The sequence below is a fragment of the Ranitomeya imitator genome, chromosome 1 (assembly GCF_032444005.1).
Source record: "Ranitomeya imitator isolate aRanImi1 chromosome 1, aRanImi1.pri, whole genome shotgun sequence".
In the NCBI taxonomy this organism is placed as follows: Eukaryota; Metazoa; Chordata; class Amphibia; order Anura; family Dendrobatidae; genus Ranitomeya; species Ranitomeya imitator.
In genome coordinates, this window is record NC_091282.1 from 273,279,624 (window position 1) to 273,300,576 (window position 20,953).

The window sequence follows — 20,953 nt, forward strand, 5'->3', positions numbered from 1 at the left end:
ATTTGTAGTAAAAATTGGAATGTATTAGGAATTTGTAGAAACAATTACTTAATGTAATGTCATTATCAGGATACCTTTCCTTATAAGCAGAAGTCTATGTTCTGGTGATAGTTTCCAGGCTATTATCTTATGGTTCTCCCTTGAAGTGAATGATTACAGTTAATAACATTATTTTCCTGGGTTTGCTATTCACGCAGTTTCCTAAACTTTCCTAAACTTTCTGAAGTTGCAGCTCCACTTTTATTTCCTGCTCCTGTACCTAATGCAGCTTTTGGACTGTTTTTTTTTCTATATACTTTTAGACTTGTGTAGAATAGAGGAACACAGTACAATATAATTCTAGAAAGAGAAGTTAATCTGCCTGTTTTCTAGTTACTATTGTCTCCGGGAGGCTGGTGTTAGGACCCAGAACACAGCTTGTAATGCGAGGTTATAAATAGTGTTGTGGAATAGGACAAAGTTTGAGGAGTGAACGTGACATCACTGAGGGCTTCTCCCCACCCTGGACTTGGTGGGATGGAGGTAAATACACATTGTCAGGGTCTGGACTCACATTCTTCTGTGGTGATAGGATGAACAGTTCATGTACTCAGGACTAAGGGCTGAGTTCTTCTGGATTTACCTGCAGTCACTCATGCTGGGATCTCCCTGCCCATCAGAGAAGTGAGAAGTGGAGACCTTTATCACAGCAGAGTGAGACATGTCCCAGTCTGAGGTCCCTGCATCTCCTAGGGGCCAATGACTCCTTAGTGAAATCACTTAGACCAGTCCACAGACAAAGTCACATCTGGGGGGACATTAGTTCTGAAGACCTGACACCTGAGTTGTCACAAGGACTCAATCATGGGGAGCTCTCTGCACTTATTCCCTTGGATTGCTTTTCTGGTGTTGAGACCACGTGGAAATCAGGTAAATATTTGGATCTACAACCTATATCAGATAGGGTATGCTGTGACTTGTAGTGCTATCAAGGTAAACGCCTCAGGCCGAATATTTTTGAGCAATCAGTTCACTTTATTCTCTCCTTTCTCTTTCCTCCTCCTTTTATATTCACATATAATTATTGTCATCTTTACATCATTTTCTTTCTTATCAGCCCGGTGAAAGCTTTCACCTGTCAACATTTAGTAATTAGAACAATATTAATATTTGATGATTTTGATAATTAATAGAGATAATTGAAACCTGGACTGAAGTGCTATCATGGTATAGATGTGCGTCATATTTTTGGTGTGAAAAGCTGACAAAATGTAATGTAGTAAAGGAATATTTATTGAAATGATTGGTCTAGTAATGGTATAATAATGTTCTTATAATAATAAACTAATAATACAAGTGACAAGTTTCCAGCTCCAGTATCTAGGTGAACCCACTACAATCTTATGCAGAAAAAGAACATTTGTCCGCAGATGATGATCCATCTAATCTGCACTTGTATTATTTCCGTTTTAGTTATGTTTTAGTATAGATTTATGTTCATTTCATGTGTAAATTCACTGACTTAAAAATAATGTTTTCTGACATTGTTTCCCCGAACTACATGGCATGGTGCTTGCTCTATGATGACTCCATGGGGCACAGTATTTTCTTACATCCATGTTATCAGTTCTTAAGAACTTGTAAGAATAGCCTCCTTTATAACCAGTTTTATAAAGAGGCGCACAGAGATAGTGCATGTGCTATAGCAGACCATGAGATCTACACAGATGAGATGAGCACATCGCCCCATCCAGGGTCCGAGTACAGAGTGCGATTTCCAGACCAGCTGTAAGGTCTCATGACCCAAACTCAAGAGTCTTCTTACAGGCATAGCAGAATTTGGCATTGTTGAATTTCTGTTGGAAGAGGCAAGGCTGGTCTGGACATCAGAGTCCATACTTGTACCTTGAATATTGGCCTGGGGGGTCTTAGAATCATCAAATTTGGCAAATCCATGCTTTGTGTCCGTTGTATAATGAATGCTTGGCAGTATTTCTGGAAGGATATGCTCAGGAGACCCTCAATGACAGCTGTTGCAGACATTTTTCTGAATATGGCGCATTCTTCCACACAGTTAATGCACAGTTGGCTTGTAACGTCACCACTTTGCACTCCTTCCTAACAAATTACTTAACCAATGAATTAATGATCCCAAAATTAATGATCACAATGCAGACAAGTAATGTGTGATTCACACTTCACCAATGGGTTTAGCAGCAGAATAGGATATACCCAACCCATATACCCAGCTTCTCTTCTTTCCTAGCCGGGACATAACTGCACCTCTAGGAAGGTAGCAATCACGTCTGCCTGCAGTATGGTCCGTCTCTTCAGCAGCGGAGCCCATGTCATCTGGTCAGCACCAGGGGGGAAGTCTGCAAGCTATTTGCGTGATTGTTTTTAGATCAGTGGTTCCCGATAAATGACCTGGTGACAGCATCAGCAATGCAAATATAATGCATTAACTCTTCTAATAGCCCATCATTACCTGAGCGTTAATGATCCGGCAGCGTGATTTACGGTACGCCCCACTGTGCACCAGGATTGGGTTAACCCCTTCAATGTCAATATAAAACCTTATGTTCCTCTCACATTGACATATTTTATTTCCTCTTTTGACCGATGTACTTTATTATCAGCTTGGTACAATAGACATTAAGATTGGTGATGTCACTGTAAAAGGGAACAAACGTTCTAGTGTGATCGAAGGAGGTTAGAGTTATTATAAACCGTCAGGTGTAGAAGAGTTCAGAATATTACTTTGTTCCTCAGGAATCTAAGTTCAGTTCAGTGCAGGCACAGGAGGTCTGAAAATATGACTCATGAACATCTGGGGGCACCTTTCACGTCTCTTTTCATGACTTTTGGATATGGGATGGACCCCACTCCTTCTTAAAACCACCATAACTACTGTAAACCTAGGTACTAAAATAAATACACAAAACACATTATTTTGGTTGTCAAAATGGCCACAGCTTTTATTCAAATCACAGGATTAAATAATCACAGTAGGAGTCAGGTGGAGTGCTAGTACATTGGGATTCACAAGTACTGCGATATCCCCAGCTGTCTGACATACAGCACCAGGACAGACAGCCATAAAGGGGCGGCACGCACTGGCTTGCCATTCAAGCAGAGCCAGTAAACTTTCAGGATACCAATGACCCTATTATCCTCACTCCTGTGCTTAATCACTGTGCCCGCCCCTGATTGATGTTACCATTACAACGTCCTTGAGGCTGGCCACCAAAGCCGAGCCTGCTCACCACCATGAGGTTTTACATCCTCTATTAGTTAAAATGAGTCCACATTAACTTGTCTGCAACTTCCACCTGACTCCTAAACCGCAAAGCCGTGACGGGTTATAAATTCCAAGTCTCATTTGACACTTTTATTTTTTTTTTTAATAATTAAATCATTTTTGCAAACTTAAAAATTAGGAGTCCCTGCAAAAGCATTAATGGGACTAAACTTGGCAAACCCCCGACTCACAAAGAGTCATCCTACAGCGCTCAGGAGAGGAAAAACCCCCTGTGGAGGAAACCTCCAGGGAACCATGGCTGAAGGATTGCCCTTCCCTTGGGCTTAGAAGGTTACCGCAAATAACAACTCTTTATAGCCAATATACAATTGAACCTGGTACAAGATATACAATGACAAATTCAAAAATACAATAAAGCATTTATCATTATACAAGCAATAATTAAAAAGTTTAAGGACAGAGATTATAAACAGGGCGGGAGGGCGGGTAATGTTTCCTCCTGTCCATCGTGTGAGAGAAAGAGAGAGAGCCAGAGTTGCCTCCCCTATATAAGCCCCACCCTCCTCACAGTAATACACCAGGCACAAACATCTAAACTCCTTCCTCTTAAAGCAACATCACTCTTGTTTAAAATCTATACTGCAATACAAACAAAGGCTGCAGGAGTTCTCAGTCCACCCATTCCCAAGTCATGTCCACCTCCGTCTAGTCTCCAGTGGTTTCTTACGGCAACTTTCATGTCTCTTTTTATATATGAACATATAAAAAATGTGTGCAGGTGTAAGGCACACAGCATACAGTACCTATAGATGCTGTGAGCTGCTGTATGCTTTGTGTATGTGGTCCACAAGGTACTTATGTGAGGTAGTATCAGGAACGCGGGATGCAGTGACGAGCAGGAGGCAGAGCAAGAGTGAACAAATTTTATATCAGAATATGTCCCAACAGTAAATACTCCACGCAGGGAGTAAGGGGGTGTAAGCATATGGGCCCACAAAATATATTTTCTCAATAAAGGAATTCAAACAGGTGTAAAACAGCGGGTTAGCTTATCAGTCTCTGGATCCTGGATGATGGTGGTTGGAGATCCCACGATGGCGCCGTAGGTGGCACGTGACGTCTCGGAGCCGGTCCTGGAGGAAGGTGAAGCACTGTCTCTGTATGGCGGCAGAGTATTCTGATCTTCTTATACATGATCCTGGAATGAGGTGCAGTACGGGGAAAGGATTGCTGCACAGCCAAAGAAGTACAAAGTCTCGGGGTGAAGGCCACAGTCCCAAAGCTACGGACCGCACATGTCTCTAGATCAGCATTGCAAAAAGAGTCAGCGGGTGTAAGTTGCACCGACTGGTTGGTGCTGTTAGGGTCGGGGGTTAACGGGGGATCTGGAATTGCACAGTCTGTATGAGCAGGGGATGTAACGTTGTAAAGCGGGCCTGTAAGCTGGCGTCGGTCTGCAGAGAGGGAGTCAACCTTCTCTTGTTCCACACACTGAATCTCCGCTAAAAGCCCTGTTTTCGTGTGCGCAGTCCCCTTTATATCACACCCACCCCCAGAAGTCAGGTGCAAAGGTCTGTCCCAGTCAGTAAGTGCTTTCCCCGGCAATAAAGGTGACAGACACGATATTTCCGGCCCGGACACGCAGGAGATTCTGGTCCATCTTCCTACACTTAAACAGAGGTACAACTTCTATGCATGTACACAACTAGATCATTGGCAAATGAGCTTCTGTAGAAATGCTCAATGTCGATTATCTGCCCTTGGGAAGACTAAAATAATAATAAGTGCAATGGGGTTTTATCCGATGCAATGGTACTCACCTGGTATTGTAGTGTGACCACCGCCACTAGTAGGCGTAAGGCTGCTGCAGACCCACAAATTAACAAAAATTGGAAAGAAAGAGTTAATTCTGCACCACCAGTGGATCAAGGATGAGAGATAATTGGTATACAGAAATGCGGTTTATTTGTCAACGCGTTTCGAAGTTCAAAGCGTACTCATCAGGACAAACCTTGCCCTTGTAAGTCACCCAACCAAAGTGCAAAATGGGTGATCAGATCATTTGTGCTGGCAAAAAAAATCATCATTATAGGCCGCACATCAGCTCATGTAAACAGGAAATGTGCTGCAGATAACCCGATTGGGACAAAACAATTGTTTTTGTGATCATTCTGCCTTCATCTGTCTCCATTGTCACGTGCTTCTCAAGTTGTGTATTGGCGATTAGACTCATTAAAGGGAACCTGCCACCCCGTTTTTTCAGATTGAGATAAAAATACTGTTAAATAGGGCCTGCGCTGTGCGTTACAATAGTGTATGTAGTGTACCTTGATTCCCCACCTATGCTGCGAAATACATTACCAAAGTCGCCATTTTCGCCTGTCAATTGGGCTGGTCAGGTCAGTTGGGCGCGGTGACATCGCTTTTTCTTCCCCAGCTTTCCGTTGGTGGCGTAGTGGTGTGCGCATGTCCAAGTTACGAATCCACTGCGCGCACGTGAAGAAACAGCGCGCGATCTGCGCTATTACCCCTGTCATCGGTGGGGGCGGCCATCTTCATGGGGCCGCGCATGCGCAGATGGAGTGCTCTGCTGCACGGGGCTTCAGGAAAATGGCCGTGGGATGCCGCGCGTGCGCAGATGGAGATCGCGGCGGCCATTTTCCCAAAGCCGAGTTTGCATCGATGACGTCGCGGCTTGTGATTGGTCGCGTAACGCCCATGTGACCGCTCACGCGACCAATCACAAGCCGCGACGTCATCGAAAGGTCCTTCAGGCGCTGATTCTTAGGAAGGAAGGCTCCCGGTTACAACCAGGGCGCGTCCGAGGGTGAGTATAGCAATATTTTTTATTTTTATTCTTTATTTTACAATTAAATCTGAATTCCGATACCGATTACCGATATCTTAAACATATCGGGAATCGGTATCGGAATTCCAATTCCAGATTCAGAAGATCGCCGACCTCATGGCCGACCCCACACAGGTGTCGGGTCGGGTTTCATGAAACCCAACTTTGCCAAAAGTCGGCGACTTCTGAATCTGGCCGACCCGTTTCGCTCAACCCTATTGAAAACAATTGGAAAGCTTGGATTGTGGATTTTACACATAGAACTGTGACTTGGATTTCCGTAGACACATTTCTAGCAAAAATGTTTTCAGAGTTTTTTTGACAAATATAGCATATTTGCTACAGTTTTTATTTTATTCAAAAGGTATGGGAAGCATAAATTAAGGGATTTCTTTTTTGAGTTGCTGGATTCACTATCTTCTATCTAAAATATTTGGCATCAAAACGTGCAATGATGTTTTTTAAAAAAATCCTCCTTGTGAAACCATCAAAATATTATTTTTTTTACATAGTTGTGACAGGTGCTGACGAATGATGGGCGGACCCCTGATTGTTTGGGTTCGGCTGAACAGTTCAAAAAAGCTTGGTTCAGATACCAGAACATTTCTCGAACCCGGAGCCCATTCACTTGAATAGGGGGCCCGAACAAGCTGTGTTTGCCACTGTGACAGGAAGTAAAAAGTTTACCTCCGGTCACAGGCATTGGCTGATGGGACTACTACTCCCATCAGCCTAGGCCTGCTGTTGCTAACAACAGGGAGAGCAGGTGGTGGCTGATGGGAGTATTCATCAGCTGGCACCTGCTCTAAAAATAAATAATTAAAAAAATTACTTGGGTTCCCCTGTATTTTTAAGAACCAGCCAGGCAAAACTGATACCTGTGGGCTGCAACCCTCAGCTGTCAGCTTTAGCAAGGCTGGTTATCAATAGTAGAGGGGTCCCAATATCATTTTTTAAAATTATTTAAATATTAAAAAAAACAGCATGGGGTCCCCCCATTTTTGACAACTAGCCAAGCTAAAGCAGACAGCTGGAGGTTGGTTTTCTCATTAGCATCCCGCAGCCGCCCCCCAAAAGGCACATCTATTAGATGCACCAATTCTGGCGCTTTGCCCGGCTCTTCCCACTTGCCCTGTGGCTGTGGCAAGTGGGGTTAATATTTGTGATGTTGATGTCACCTTTGTATTGTCTGGTGACATCAAGCCCACGGCTTAGTAATGGAGAGGTATCTTTAACCCCTTTCCAACATCGGGCATGGCATAATAGTACGCTAATGTCAGACTCCCTCCCTTTGATGTGAGTTTCGGCGCTGAGCCCCCTTCTTTTCTGGCACAGGTCAGCTGTTCTGAACAGCTGGCATGTGCCTCTAACAGCTGCAGGTGGAATCGCAATCCACCCGCGGCTATTAACTAGTTAAAGGCCACTGTCAAACTCTTGACAGCGGCATGTAACACGCGCTTCCAGCAAGCGTGCCGGAAATTCAATCCATCGGCTCCCGTGTCACATGACCGCGGGACGCCGATGGGTTGGCATGACAAACTGAGGTCTCCAGCAGACCTATATGGTTATAACTGCTGGATTGCTATGAGCGCCGACCGGTGGCCATCAATTTTGCTACATACAGGCGATCTGATCATCAACTGTATGTAGCAGAGCTGATCGGGTTATGGCAGCTTCAAGTCTCTCATGGAGACTATTGAAGCATGCCAAAAGTAAGAAAAAAATGCTTTTAAAAATATATAAAAAAAATAAAATAAAACTTCAAATCACCCCCCTGTTCAAAATCAAACACACATATTTGGTATCGCTGCTTTCAGAATCGCGCGATCTATCAAAATAAATTAACCTGATCGCTAAATGGAGTTACGAGAAAAAAATTCAAAGCACCAGAATTACATTTTTTTGGCGCAGCAGCATTGTTTTAAAATGCAATAACGGGCGATCAGAAGATCGTATCTGCACCAAGATGGCGTCATTAAAAATATCTGCTTGCAAAAAATTAGCTCTCACCCAACCCGAGATCACGAAAAATGGAGACACTACAGGTATCGGAAAATGGCGCAATTTTTTTTTTAGCAAACTTTGGATTTTTTTTCATCACTTAGATAAAAAAGAACTTAGACAGTTCTAGTGTCTATGAACTCATAATGACATGGAGAATCATAATGGCAGGTCAGTTTTAGCATTTAGTGAATATGGTAAAAAAAAATGTTTTCCCGGTTTCCAGTACACAATATGTTAAAACCAATGGTGTTGTTCAAAAGTACAACTCATCACGCAAAAAAAAGACCTCACATGGCCATATTGATGGAAAAATAACAAGTTATAGCTCTGGGAAGAAGGGGAGCAAAAAACGAAAAAGCAAAAATGAAAATACCTCAGGGCATTAAGAGGTTAGGATGCCTATGCATTAAGGTACTGTCACACTAGACGATATCGCTAGCGATCCGTGACGTTGCAGCGTCCTCGCTAGCGATATCGTCCAGTGTGACAGGCAGCAGCGATCAGGCCCCTGCTGTGCTGTCGCTGGTCGGGGAAGAAAGTCCAGAACTTTATTTCGTCGCTGGACTCCCCGTAGACATCGCTGAATCGGCGTGTGTGACACCGATTCAGCGATGTCTTCACTGGTAACCAGGGTAAACATCGGGTAACTAAGCGCAGGGCCGCGCTTAGTAACCCGCTGTTTACCCTGGTTACCAGCGTAAAAAAACAAACAGTACATACTTACATTCAGCTGTCTGTCCCTTGCCGTCTGGTTCCTGCACTGACTGCTGGCCGTAAAGTGAAAGCAGAGCACAGCCACAGCGGTGAGTCACCGCTGTGTGACTCACCGCTGTGCTGTGCTTTCACTTTCACTTTACGGCCAGCAGTCAGTGCAGGAACCAGACGGCAAGGGACAGACAGCTGAATGTAAGTATGTACTGTTTGTTTTTTTACGCTGGTAACCAGGGTAAACAGCGGGTTACTAAGCGCGGCCCTGCGCTTAGTTACCCGATGTTTACCCTGGTTACCGGGGACCTCGGGATCGTTGGTCGCTGGAGAGCTGTCTGTGTGACAGCTCTCCAGCGACCAAACAGCGACGCTGCAGCGATCCGGATCGTTGTCGGTATTGCTGCAGCGTCGCTAAGTGTGACGGTACCTTTAGCAATCCTATAGTTATATTGTAAATAAACACACAGCCAGAATAAAGTCCTTTATCTGAAATAGAAAAAAAACCTTTTTTATTTAAAAATAACAAACACAGTTATACTAACCTAACGCACATTTCAGTGATTCCCAGTCATCTCCTGTGAAAAACTGAAAGTAAGAAACAAAATAATACTCACCTAACACCCATTCCATTAAAGCCATCATCTACTGTAAAAAAACAAAAATAAAAAACAACAATATTCCTCAACTGTCCGATGATCTGTCCCATGCCATAATCCATCTCTGCCAAGATGCAACCGTCCAGGCTGAAATCCACTGGAAAAGGAGCTGCTGCGAGTGCAGCCTCAGTGACTAGCGGTAATGCCATCGATGTTACCGCAGGTCACTGATGCTGCATTTCCAGTCGGGCCAATGAACTGCGGTGACCTCAGGCAGATCATCTCTTGCACTGTAAGAAAAAGTTGTGGTGAACTCACTAAGCACAGTGCTGCACCGTGAGACTTTTTCTCTTGGTGTTAGTGGTGATCTCACTGAGGGCACCACAGTTTATTGACCTTGCTGGGAATGCAGCCTCAGTGACCAGTGGTAACCTCGATGATGTCACCGCTAGTCTATGAGGTTGCGCTTGCAGCAGCTCATTCTCCAGTGGTTGTCAGCCTGGACAGATGCATCTTTGCACCATCCAGGTTAAAAACTATTTATTGCAGAGATGGTTTACTGCGTAGGACAGAACGTCGTACAGGTGAGGGATATGGTTATTTTTGTTTTACAGGAGATGACAGCTTCAATGGAATGGGCATTAGGTGAGTATAACTGTTTTTGATATTTTTAAATAAAAAAGTAAAACAGCGTTTTCTTTTTTTTTCAAATAAAGGATTTTATACTGGCTGTGTGTTTATTTATAATATAGCTATAGGATTAGTAATAAGTAGGCATCTTATAGACGCCTTTCCATTACTAAGCCATGGGCTTGATGTCACATGACAACGCAAAGGTGACATCAACTTTACAAATATTAACTCCACTCGCCACCGCTACAGGGCAAGTGGGAAGAGCCGGGCAAAGTGCCCACATTGGTGCATCTAGTAGATGCACCTTTTCTGGGGCAGCTGTAGGCTACTATATTTAGGCTGGTGGTGCAAAATCCATGGCACCTGTAGTGCAGCAGTATTGACACTGTGCAGTGATGAGGCACTGACCCAGGAAAAGTTCAAAGCAAAGTCTCTGCCAATGAACAGCGTATTCACAAACAGAAAGTAAATCAGATCCTCCGGATTGCAGCCGGGAAAATAAAGACAATCCATGACCGATTGCTGTGGGCGACTGCTCTGCTGTGTACATTGAGGGTGCCAGACCTTTTGGCTCTGCTTGGTGCTGTGTTGCCTCACACAGGTTGAGCTCGGCAGAGCCTTCTGCTCTACCTGAGTGCCCAGGTCCCTTTGTCCCACCCAACGCTGTATGGCTGCTGGCAGAGCCCTCATCAGATGGTCCACCACCACCCTCTCTATCATCTGGAAAGGATTTAAGATCTCAGGCTGGAGCCATTTTTTAACCAGCTGCAGCAAGTCATATGCCAGAGACCTGATGGTATGAGACTCCACAAAAGACCACTGGAATACCCGTTGAGCCCGCACATATATATTAACCCCAGTCGGGCAAGAATCTCACCTTTCATCTTCTCATAGTCCAGGGCATCATCCCGACTGAGGTCCAGGTAGGCCTTCTGGGTATCTCCTGTCAGAAAGGGAGCCACAAATTCAGCCCACTGGGTCATTGGCAAGCTATCCCGTTCTGCTGTACATTAGTGATGAGCGAATATACTCGTTACTCAAGATTTCTCGAGCATGCTCGGGGGTCCTCTGAGTATTTTTTAGTGCACGGAGATTTAGTTTTTCTTGCCGCAGCTGAATGATTTACACCTGTTAGCCAGCATAAGTACATATGGGGTTTCCCTAGCAACCAGGCAACCCCCACATGTACTTATGCTGGCTAACAGATGTAAATCATTCAGCTGCAGCAAGAAAAACTAAATCTCCGAGCACTAAAAAATACTCGGAGGACACCCGAGCATGCTCAAGAAATCTCGAGTAGCGAGTATATTCACTCATCACTACTGTGCATTTAAGCATGGTGAGAAAGGCCTCCATATCATCCTCTGGACTCATCTTCCTTAAGGCTGACCACCGAACTTCATACCGAGCCTCCGAATGGATTGAGGATGCCGGTGGGGCCGCCTCTAGCATAACGATCTGCTGCATGAACATGTTATTTGTCTGCTGCTGCTGTTGTTGATTATATATGTCTTGCTGCCGTTGCTGGTGATGCTCATGTTGCCAATGCTGAGCAAGGACCAACTGCTTCAAAAGCTCCTCCATCTTGTTAGCAGGCTTAAGCTGTAGTATTGCTGGCCTAATTACTGACATGCAGCACGCTTTGGGGTATGCCTCAGGTCACACTGACCGCATTGTCCACCATATGTACTGCAGCGGTATCCACACTCTGCAGTGATGAAGCAGTGACCCAGGAAAAGTTGAAAGCAAAGTCTCTTTTAATGAACTCCAATCTGTCCTGAATGCTGCAGCCAGGATCATATCCCTCACCAACCGTTACACCGATGCCTCTACCTTGTGCCAGTCATTACACTGGTTACCCATCCACTCAAGAATCCAGTACAAAACTACTACCCTCATCCACAAAGCACTCCATTGCTCAGCACCACCCTACATCTCCTCTCTGGTCTCAGTCTACCACCCTACCCGTGCCCTCCGCTCCACTAATGACCTCAGGTTAGCATCCTCAATAATCAACCTCCCACTCCCGTCTCCAAGACTTTACACATGCTGCACCGATTCTTTGGAATGCACTACCTAGGCTAATACGAACGATTAATCCCCACAGTTTTAAGCGTGCCCTAAAAACTCATTTGTTCAGATTGGCCTACCGCCTCAACGCATTAACCTAACTATCCCTGTGTGGCCCATTCAAAAAAAACAACACATAATTGGGTTCCTCACATCATGTTCTCATACACTTTATGCAGTTAATAACCCTCTGTGTCTATATGCTACATACTTTACATACTTAGGCAGCTAAGCGGTTCATGCAGCTTTACATGAACACTTGAGCCTTACACTATGGCTGGTCCGACTAACTAAAGCAATTGTTACCATCCACCTCTCGTGTCTCCCCTTTTCCTCATAGTCTGTAAGCTTGCGAGCAGGGCCCTCATTCCTCTTGGTATCTATTTTGAACTGTGATTTCTGTTATGCTCTAATGTCTATTGTCTGTACAAGTCCCCTCTATAATTTGTAAAGCGCTGCAGAATATGTTGGCGCTATATAAATAAAATTATTATTATTATTATTAATGAACAGCATACTCACAAACAGAAAGTAAATCAAGTCCTCCTGATCGCAGCCGGAAAAACAAAGATAGTCCGTGACTGGTTGCCATGGGTGACTGCTCAGCCATGTACGCTGAAGGTGCCAGGCCTTTTCACTTTCTACCTGCTTGCAAGACAAAAACTGACACACCCAACCCTCTGTGGCAGGGTTTTTTTTTTACAAAAGAACCTGTTGCTGCCGGCCACATGGAAAATCCAAGGCCGGGAAGAAAACAGACTGCCCCACTACCATCCTGTAGTCCGTTTCAAAAATAAAAGCCCAGAGCAGATTTTCTTAAATTTGCCTTGGACAAATAGCTTGCCCAAGATCAACACTTACTTCTATTTTGCATTGCAATCACAGCTATGCCTGTGACTGCAATGCACTCCCACGGCCTCCATATGCTTCTTTGCACATCCTGGGGGCCACATAGCGACCCTCACATATAACACCGGTCACTGCCTCACACACCTTACCAGCCTGAGAATATCTGCCCCCAGCTGTCTGCTTTAGCTTGTCTGGTTGTCAAAAATGGAGGGGACCCCACAACATTTTGTAAATTATTTATTTAAATAATAATAATAATAACCAGCCTTGTTAAAGCTGATAGCTGAGGGTTGCAACCCTCAGCTGTAAGTTTTACCTGGCTAGTTATCAAAAATACAGGGGAACCCACACCATTTTTAAAAAACATTCATTCATAGAGTAGGTGCCGGCTGATAAATACACTCATGAATGGCACCTGCTGTCGCTGTTATCAGCGACAGCAGGCTTAGGCTGATGGGACTAGTAGTCTCATCAGCCAACGCCTGTGACCGGAGGTAAACTGTTGTCTTATTAAAAATCCACTCTGCTCTCAAGAAAGGAGGGATTTTTTAATGTGTCCCTGTCCTTGCTAAAGCTACCGGTGACCCTATGATCAAAGAGTGGTCCAATACCAAGTCTATGAGCTTTAGTCCACCTGCACTTCTCCCAATACTTCTTCTTCTAGGAGCTTTGGAGAGCGCTCAGTTCGTACTAGTGGTGAAACCATACCAGTGTGAACTGAGCGCTTTCCAAAGCTCCTGGAAGAGGAAGCATTGACTCCATGATTGGAAGATAGAGTCTAAAAAAGCCCCAATGGCCAGTGTAAAATTTAAAGATTTATAAATTCCATTGTAAAGATTCCATTTTTTTAAAAATTTTTATAAAGATTGTTACATGCAGAAAAAAAATTGCCGAAAATGTTATAGAAATGCATTTAATACTAAATCTGATTTAAGCGATGTTACCATTTTCTGATAACACATTCCCTCTATAGGTTTCTTGAGTGCAATCAGTAGTCTCAAAACAGGAATATAAATGTGGCACAAGCCACTTGCAACATTTTTCATGTGTCTCAGCAAAATAGTTTTTCCTGCAAAAGACACCTTGGGCGGGGTTTTTCTTCAAGCATCTTTTCTGATGCTTTTTGTGATGGTTTTGTTGATGGTATTTTTTATTTTATTAATTCCACTTGGAAGTTGCCAGAAGAATATACCGATCACTTGTTTCAAATGATTTTCAGTTTCGGAATTCTGTAGCGGTTAAAATAAGTCGGAACATGTGCACAGTGTTTTTATATCGCAGTGCATAGAGTCATTTTGGGGCATTTTTTTAGCACTATTTGAGGTAGCAGGTGGAATCTGCCTGAAAAAAAGTTGTGTGCATTTAGCCTTATGGATTATATGAAAAACTTTAAACCAAACACAGAGTTCCTTGTAATAGCAATTATTTGTCTAGTTAAACAACTGCAGGAAAGATCTAGTCCAACTTCTGGCCCAACCCATAAGATGCAGGTCCAATAAAATTAATCCTTGATATTCAGAATGAATGTCCTTATTAAATTTCACTTGTTTGTTACAAATCCTATGGGGTTGAAGGCTTCCACATTTGTTCTGTTCATTGAACTTTTCAGCCTTCGAAAACCCATTTCCCTCTCACACTTAACAGAAACAATTCCAGCTGTAATATGCAGTGATTAATCACAGGAAGAAGAGCAAGAGGAAGTTTAAGAAGTGGCTATCGAGCCCTGATATATCGCAGTTTCCCCGGAAGAATCGTGTTATTCTCAAAAGAATATTCTTTACAAAATGAGTCTTGCCAATAAGTATATTCGTGACTCTGTGGTCACGAGCTGTTTGTTACCATCATTTCACCTATTTGCTACCAAAATTATATTCCTTCATTATGATTAAATATAGATATAGATCAGGTCATTGAATGTGTATTTCTTACCCAGTTGGTAGAAACCTTCCTGGAAAAGCTGCACTTACTGTGTGACTATTAATAACTATTATTGGACCTTTTGCTCTTTATATTATATGATTAATGTCAACATTGAAGCCTTTTGTCTATTACAGGTTCATGGGAATTACACCAAGCCACAAGTCCATCCAGGTGAGCACTCTTTTGTATCTATCTACAATGTTTGTTAAGAAATATACAGTAGTGTGAAAACGTTTTGGACAGGGGAGAAATAAGTGCTGTACAGTTAGAAATGCCTTCAAAAATAGAAGAAGTGTTAATGGTTTAACAATATCAATGAACAAAACGCAAAGCGAATGAACAAAAGAGAACTCTAAATCCAATAAATATTTGGTGTGGCCACCCTTTGCCCTAGGCGGAGTCACACTTAACGTATTAAAAATCGATCTGATTCTTTTGGCTGAGAGTCGTACGAGTGTTCTCCATATGGTCATCTGTGTGTAATCCGTTTGCAATGTGATGATGCGATTTCCTCTCATCTATGTATCCATATGACATCCGTATGCAATCCGTATTCAATGCGATTTTAACATGAGCTTTTACATACAGCAGTTCTCTGTCATTTACACATTGTTTTAAAGCAAAATATTCTTCAAAACACATACACATATATATATATATATACACTGCTCAAAAAAATTAAGGTGAACACTTAAACAACAGAATATAACTCCAAGTAAATCAAACTTCTGTGAAATCAATCTGTCCACTTAGGAAGCAACACTGTTTGACAATCAATTTCACATGCTGTTGTGCAAATGGAATAGACAACAGATGGAAATTATTGGCAACTAGATTGTGGCCCGATTCTAACGCATCGGGTATTCTAGAATATGCATGTCCCCGTGGTATATGGACAATGATGATTCCAGAATTCGCAGCAGATTATGCCCGTCGCTGATTGGTCGAGGCAACCTTTATGACATCATCGTCGCCATGGCAACCATTATGACATCTACGTCGATACTGTGCCCGTCGCTGAATAAGAAGCGTGGGATTTCTACGTCCTTTATGACATTATCGTCGCTGTGCCCGTCGCTGATTGGTCGAGGCCTGGCGGCCTCGACCAATCAGAGACACGGGATTTCTACGTCGATACTGTGCCCATCACTGATTGGTCGATGCCGGGCAGCCTCGACCAATCAGAGGGGCGGGATTTCCAGGACAGACAGACAGACAGACGGAAAAACCCTTAGGCAATTATATATATAGATTATCAAGACACACGCAATAAAGGAGTGGGTCTGCAGCTGGGGACCACAGACCACATCTCAGTACCAATGCTTTCTGGCTGATGTTTGGGTCAGTTTTGAATGTTGGTTGTGCCTTCACACTCGTGGTAGCATGAGACGGACTTTACAACCCACAGAAGTGGCTCAGGTAGTGCAGCTCATCCAGGATTGCACATCAATGCGAGCTGTGGCAAGAAGGTTTGCTGTTTCTGTCAGCGTAGTGTCCAGAGGCTGGAGGCGCTACATGGAGACAGGCCAGTACACCAGGAGACATGGAGGGGGCCGTAGGAGGGCAACAACCCAGCAGCAGGATCGCTACCTCAGCCATTGTGCAAGGAGGAACAGGAGGAGCACTGCCATAGCCCTGCAAAATTACCTCCAGCAGGCCACAAATGTGCATGTGTCTGCACAAACGGTTTGAAACCGACTCCATGAGGATGGTCTGAATGCCAGACTTCCACAAATGGGGTTGTGCTCACAGCCCAAAACCGTGCAGGATGCTTGGCATTTGCCTCAAAACAACAGGATTCGCCACTGGCGCCCTGTGCTGGGCTCTTCACAGATGAAAGCAGGTTCACACAGCACATGTGACAGACGTGACAGAGTCTGGAGACACCGTGGGGAGCGATCTGCTGCCTGCAACTTCCTTCAGCATGTCCGGTTTGGCAATGGGACAGTAATAGTGTGAGGTGGCATTTCAGCCACGTCCACCTTCTTACCCGCATTCCTCCTGCACCTGCTCGTCCTATGAACTTTGTCCATATACCTACCATGGTTGAATAAAGGACTTCGTTTTCACAGCACACGAGTGAGTGCTGCATTTCTTCTCTTCTGTGTATGCTTTAACAATATACCATACCTGTCCATCGTTGTGTCCCACACAGTAATCCATATCTGGGGAATATACAGTTTTCAACCAGGACAGTGCCAAGATGCGACCGTCCCAGGTAAAAACTACTGGTTTGAATGAGGAGATGCTGGGAGCGTAGTTTCAGTGACTAGCGATGACATCACTGAAGCTGCGCTACCTCACAGTCTGACCTGTGCTGAAATCTGGATCATGGGAAAATGCCAGTTAATTTTCCCATGCTCCAGAGTTCAGCGCAATTCAGCAGTACCGTCAGCTCAGAACTCACAGCAACCATTGGGACCCAGTTACACCCATCTACAGTTTGTATAAGTACAGTTTGGCCCAAAGTGGTTTTCAAGGAAGAATTGAGGCCAAAAAAACATATCTTCTATATGGAAACAAGGCCAGGCAATGCAACTGTATATGAAAACATAGAAACTGGTGTGGGGAAAATGCAGCAAGTGATCACATATTACCACCACATAGTGACAGAATATTACAATATTAATCAGTAATAAAAAACACAATACTAATATTACCATAAGTGCCATGATATACAAGAGCTCTGTATGTAGTATACAGAGTATAGTGTCAGTGGTCAGGTAATACAGTGATCACCAGTGACATTATACACAGGAGCGCTGTATATTCTACATAGTATATAATGTCAGTATACACAGGTAACACACTGACTCACCAGTGACATTATATACAGGAGCTCTGTATATAGTGTGTATAACATAAATGTACATGTAAAACACTGACTCACCAGTGACATCTATTTTAAGATATTCATCTTCTCTGTTCTTCTTCATCCAGTGAAGAACAACATCAATTCTTCCCGCCAGGACTCATCTCTGCAGAAATTAACACAGTTATCTAGAGCACATTCCCCAACTTCTACACTAGGCCAGATGAAGAAAATAAGTGACAGTGTCATCCTGCACAGTAACAGGACCACTTCCCTCCAATTGAAAACAGTATCCTCAAAAATAAAATATATCACATCAATAATAATATACCTTAATAAGACCCTACAGTAATAATGTCTCACATCCTGACACCTTCCTGTAATAACATCCCCCATCCTGGCCCTCATGTGTCTCATTCCTGGCCCCTATGTGTCTCCATCCTGCTCCCATATGTCCTCTCAACATGGCCCCATGTGCCCCCCCATTCTGTCCCCTATATGTCTCCATCCTTCTGCCCTTATGTCTCCATCCTGCCTCTCATATGTCCTCTTATCCTGGCTCCATATGTCTCGATCCTGCCTCCCCCATATATCCTCCCATCCTGACCCCATTCATCTCCATCCTACCCCCCCATATTTCTCCATCCTGCCTCCCTATATGTCTCCATCCTGGCCCCCATATGTCCTCCCAACTTGGCACCATATGTCTCCGTCCTGCCCCCATATGTCCTCCCATCCGTCCTCCCATCCTGGCCCTATATGTCTCCATCCTGCAACTCCCATATTTCTCCATCCTGCCAAAAATATGTCTCCATTATGCCCCATATGTCTTTATCCTGCCCCTCATATGTCTCCATCCTGCCCCGATATGTCTCCATCCTGCCCCCCATATATGTCCTCTGATCCTGGCCCCCTATGTCTCCATCCTGCCCCCATAAATGTCCTCTCATCCTGGACCTATATATCTCTATCCTGCCTCCCATATGTCTCCATCCTCCCCTCATATATTTCCTTTCTTTCTTGTCCCATATGCCTTCATCATGCTACTCCCCATATGAAATGCCTCTACATATGTCCCCTTATCCTCACCCCATATGTTTCCATCCTGCCCCTATATACAGGTGCTTCTCACAAAAGTAGAATATCATTAAAAAGTTAATTTATTTCAGTTCTTCAATACAAAATGTGAAACTCATATATTATATAGAGTCATTACAGAGTGATCTATTTCAAGTCATTATCACAGTTAATTAGAATAATTTAGATAATGACTCCAAACATACAGCCCCTGTCATTCAAGGGGATCTGTTTGCAAGATTTCACCCTCAGACTATTTATATGTGCATATAGCTCTTTCAAAGACAAGTCCAGCAATACCTTTACACAGACTGTCCATTTCGTGTTACTGAGAAATCAGTGTATAACTTGATATGCAAATGATACTGAAGGGTTATAGTAGATCTGAAGTTTCACTCATTTCCCTGCCCAACATTGTCGCCTCCTGCTGTATTACTTTATGTGGTAATAACTCTGGAATGCTTCAACATATCCCACTGATTTTGAGATTCGTGACACATTGTACTTTATGAAAATGATAAACTTATGTTGATATTTTCTACGTTTAATTATAAAAATATCAGAAAATATTTTTACAAATTTTATTTCAAAATAGCAATTTTCAAACTTTGAATGATTATCCCTTAAATCCAGATAGTCATATCACACAAAACATTAATAAATAACATTTCCCTCATGCCAGCACCATTTATAAAATGTTTTATTTTGTTAGCTTTTTGTTACAATACCTCATTCTTTAGATTCTGTTCAAGACTAAACTTTATCAGCATGCACAAGAGACAAATCTAGCATGCCAAAACTGCAGCAAAAACACACACAAAACCGCAGCAAGAAAAACCAAGGAAAACATGCTGCAAAAACGCCTAGTGTGAACTCAGCATTATGCAGTATTTTCAGTGACAAACATTATGAGCATTGGATTAATTATAAATACTTAGTATGGTATTGCCTTAAAAGTCATTTTGGAATGTTTGGCCAAAAAGTCAGGGCAGCACGGTGGCTCAGTGGTTAGCACTGCAGCACTGGGGTCCTGGGTTCAAATCCCACCAAGGACAACATCTGCAAGTGTTTGCATGGGTTTCTTTCGGGTACTTTGGTTTCCCACACTCCAAAGACATACTGATAGGGAATGTAGATTGTGAGCCCCATTGGGAACAGTTATGATAATGTCTGTAAAACGCTGCAGAACAAAATAGCGCTATACAAGCAAAAGCATAATAATCAAAAAAGGTGCAAATGATACACCTGACACAGGCAGTTGTAGTTGAATACACTGAACATATCCATATACACAGCGGTTTATCAATCACTGTAAGGAGTTAGGAGGTGTGAAGTGCTGATTTCACTTAACTCGACAACTATGGGGGCAATTAATAAGTATTTTTGTGTAGCTCCAAAGTTGTGCAAAAACATTGGGATATTTGGAGTTTACAACCCAGCTCCAAATAGCTTCGCCAATATGGACGTGGCATGTGAGGGCGAGGCATTGCCACGTCTGCTGTCAAAGTTCATGATAAGTTACGCCACTAACGTACTGTACCTTACAGCAGTACATTTCTGGCAGTTGTGCCTCTTCATTGATATATAGTTTTGTAGGTAATTACTCAGTGCTTTTATCATTTAAACCTCTTCTTATTTATCTTGGATTTTCGGTTATGATTAGTGATGAGCGAGTATGCTCGTTACTCGGGTTTTCTGAGCATGCTCAGATTATCTCCGAGTATCTTGGGCGTGCTTGCTCGTAGATTATGTTTGTGTCCCCACAGCTGCATGGTTGACAGCCTGAACATATGCAGGGATTGCCTGTTTGTTAGGGAATTCCCACATGTATTCAGGCTGTCTAGAATACAGCTGCGGTGACTCAGACATAATGATGTTCAAAGATACTCGGAGAACACCCGAGCATGCTCGGAAAACCCGACTAATGAGCACAGTCGCTCATCACTAGTTATGATACACTAGATGGTGGCCCGATTCTAATGCATCGGGTATTCTAGAATATGTATGTATATAGCAGCCACATACTATATAGCACAGGCCACGTAGTATATAGGAGCCATGTAGTATATAGCATACAAATAGCACGTGGCCTGTGCTATATAGTATGTGGCTGCTATATACATACATACATATTGTAGAATACCCGATGCGTTGTATATAACGCAGCCCACTCAGTATTTAACTCAGGCCACGTA

The 20,953-nt window shown here is 43.3% G+C and overlaps 1 protein-coding gene across 1 annotated transcript in view; it reads left to right on the forward strand.

Annotated features, from left to right (window-relative positions):
* Positions 1-543: 543 nt before the first annotated feature.
* The window catches only part of ADGRD1 (adhesion G protein-coupled receptor D1), a 1,443,566-nt gene continuing 1,423,156 nt past the window's right edge, over positions 544-20,953 (forward strand). Inside the window, exons 1-2 of the mRNA XM_069756056.1 lie at positions 544-909; positions 15,004-15,040. Of these exons, the coding sequence (XP_069612157.1) occupies positions 844-909; positions 15,004-15,040 (103 nt within the window). The 5' untranslated portion in view covers positions 544-843. The remainder of the gene's footprint in view (positions 910-15,003; positions 15,041-20,953) is intronic.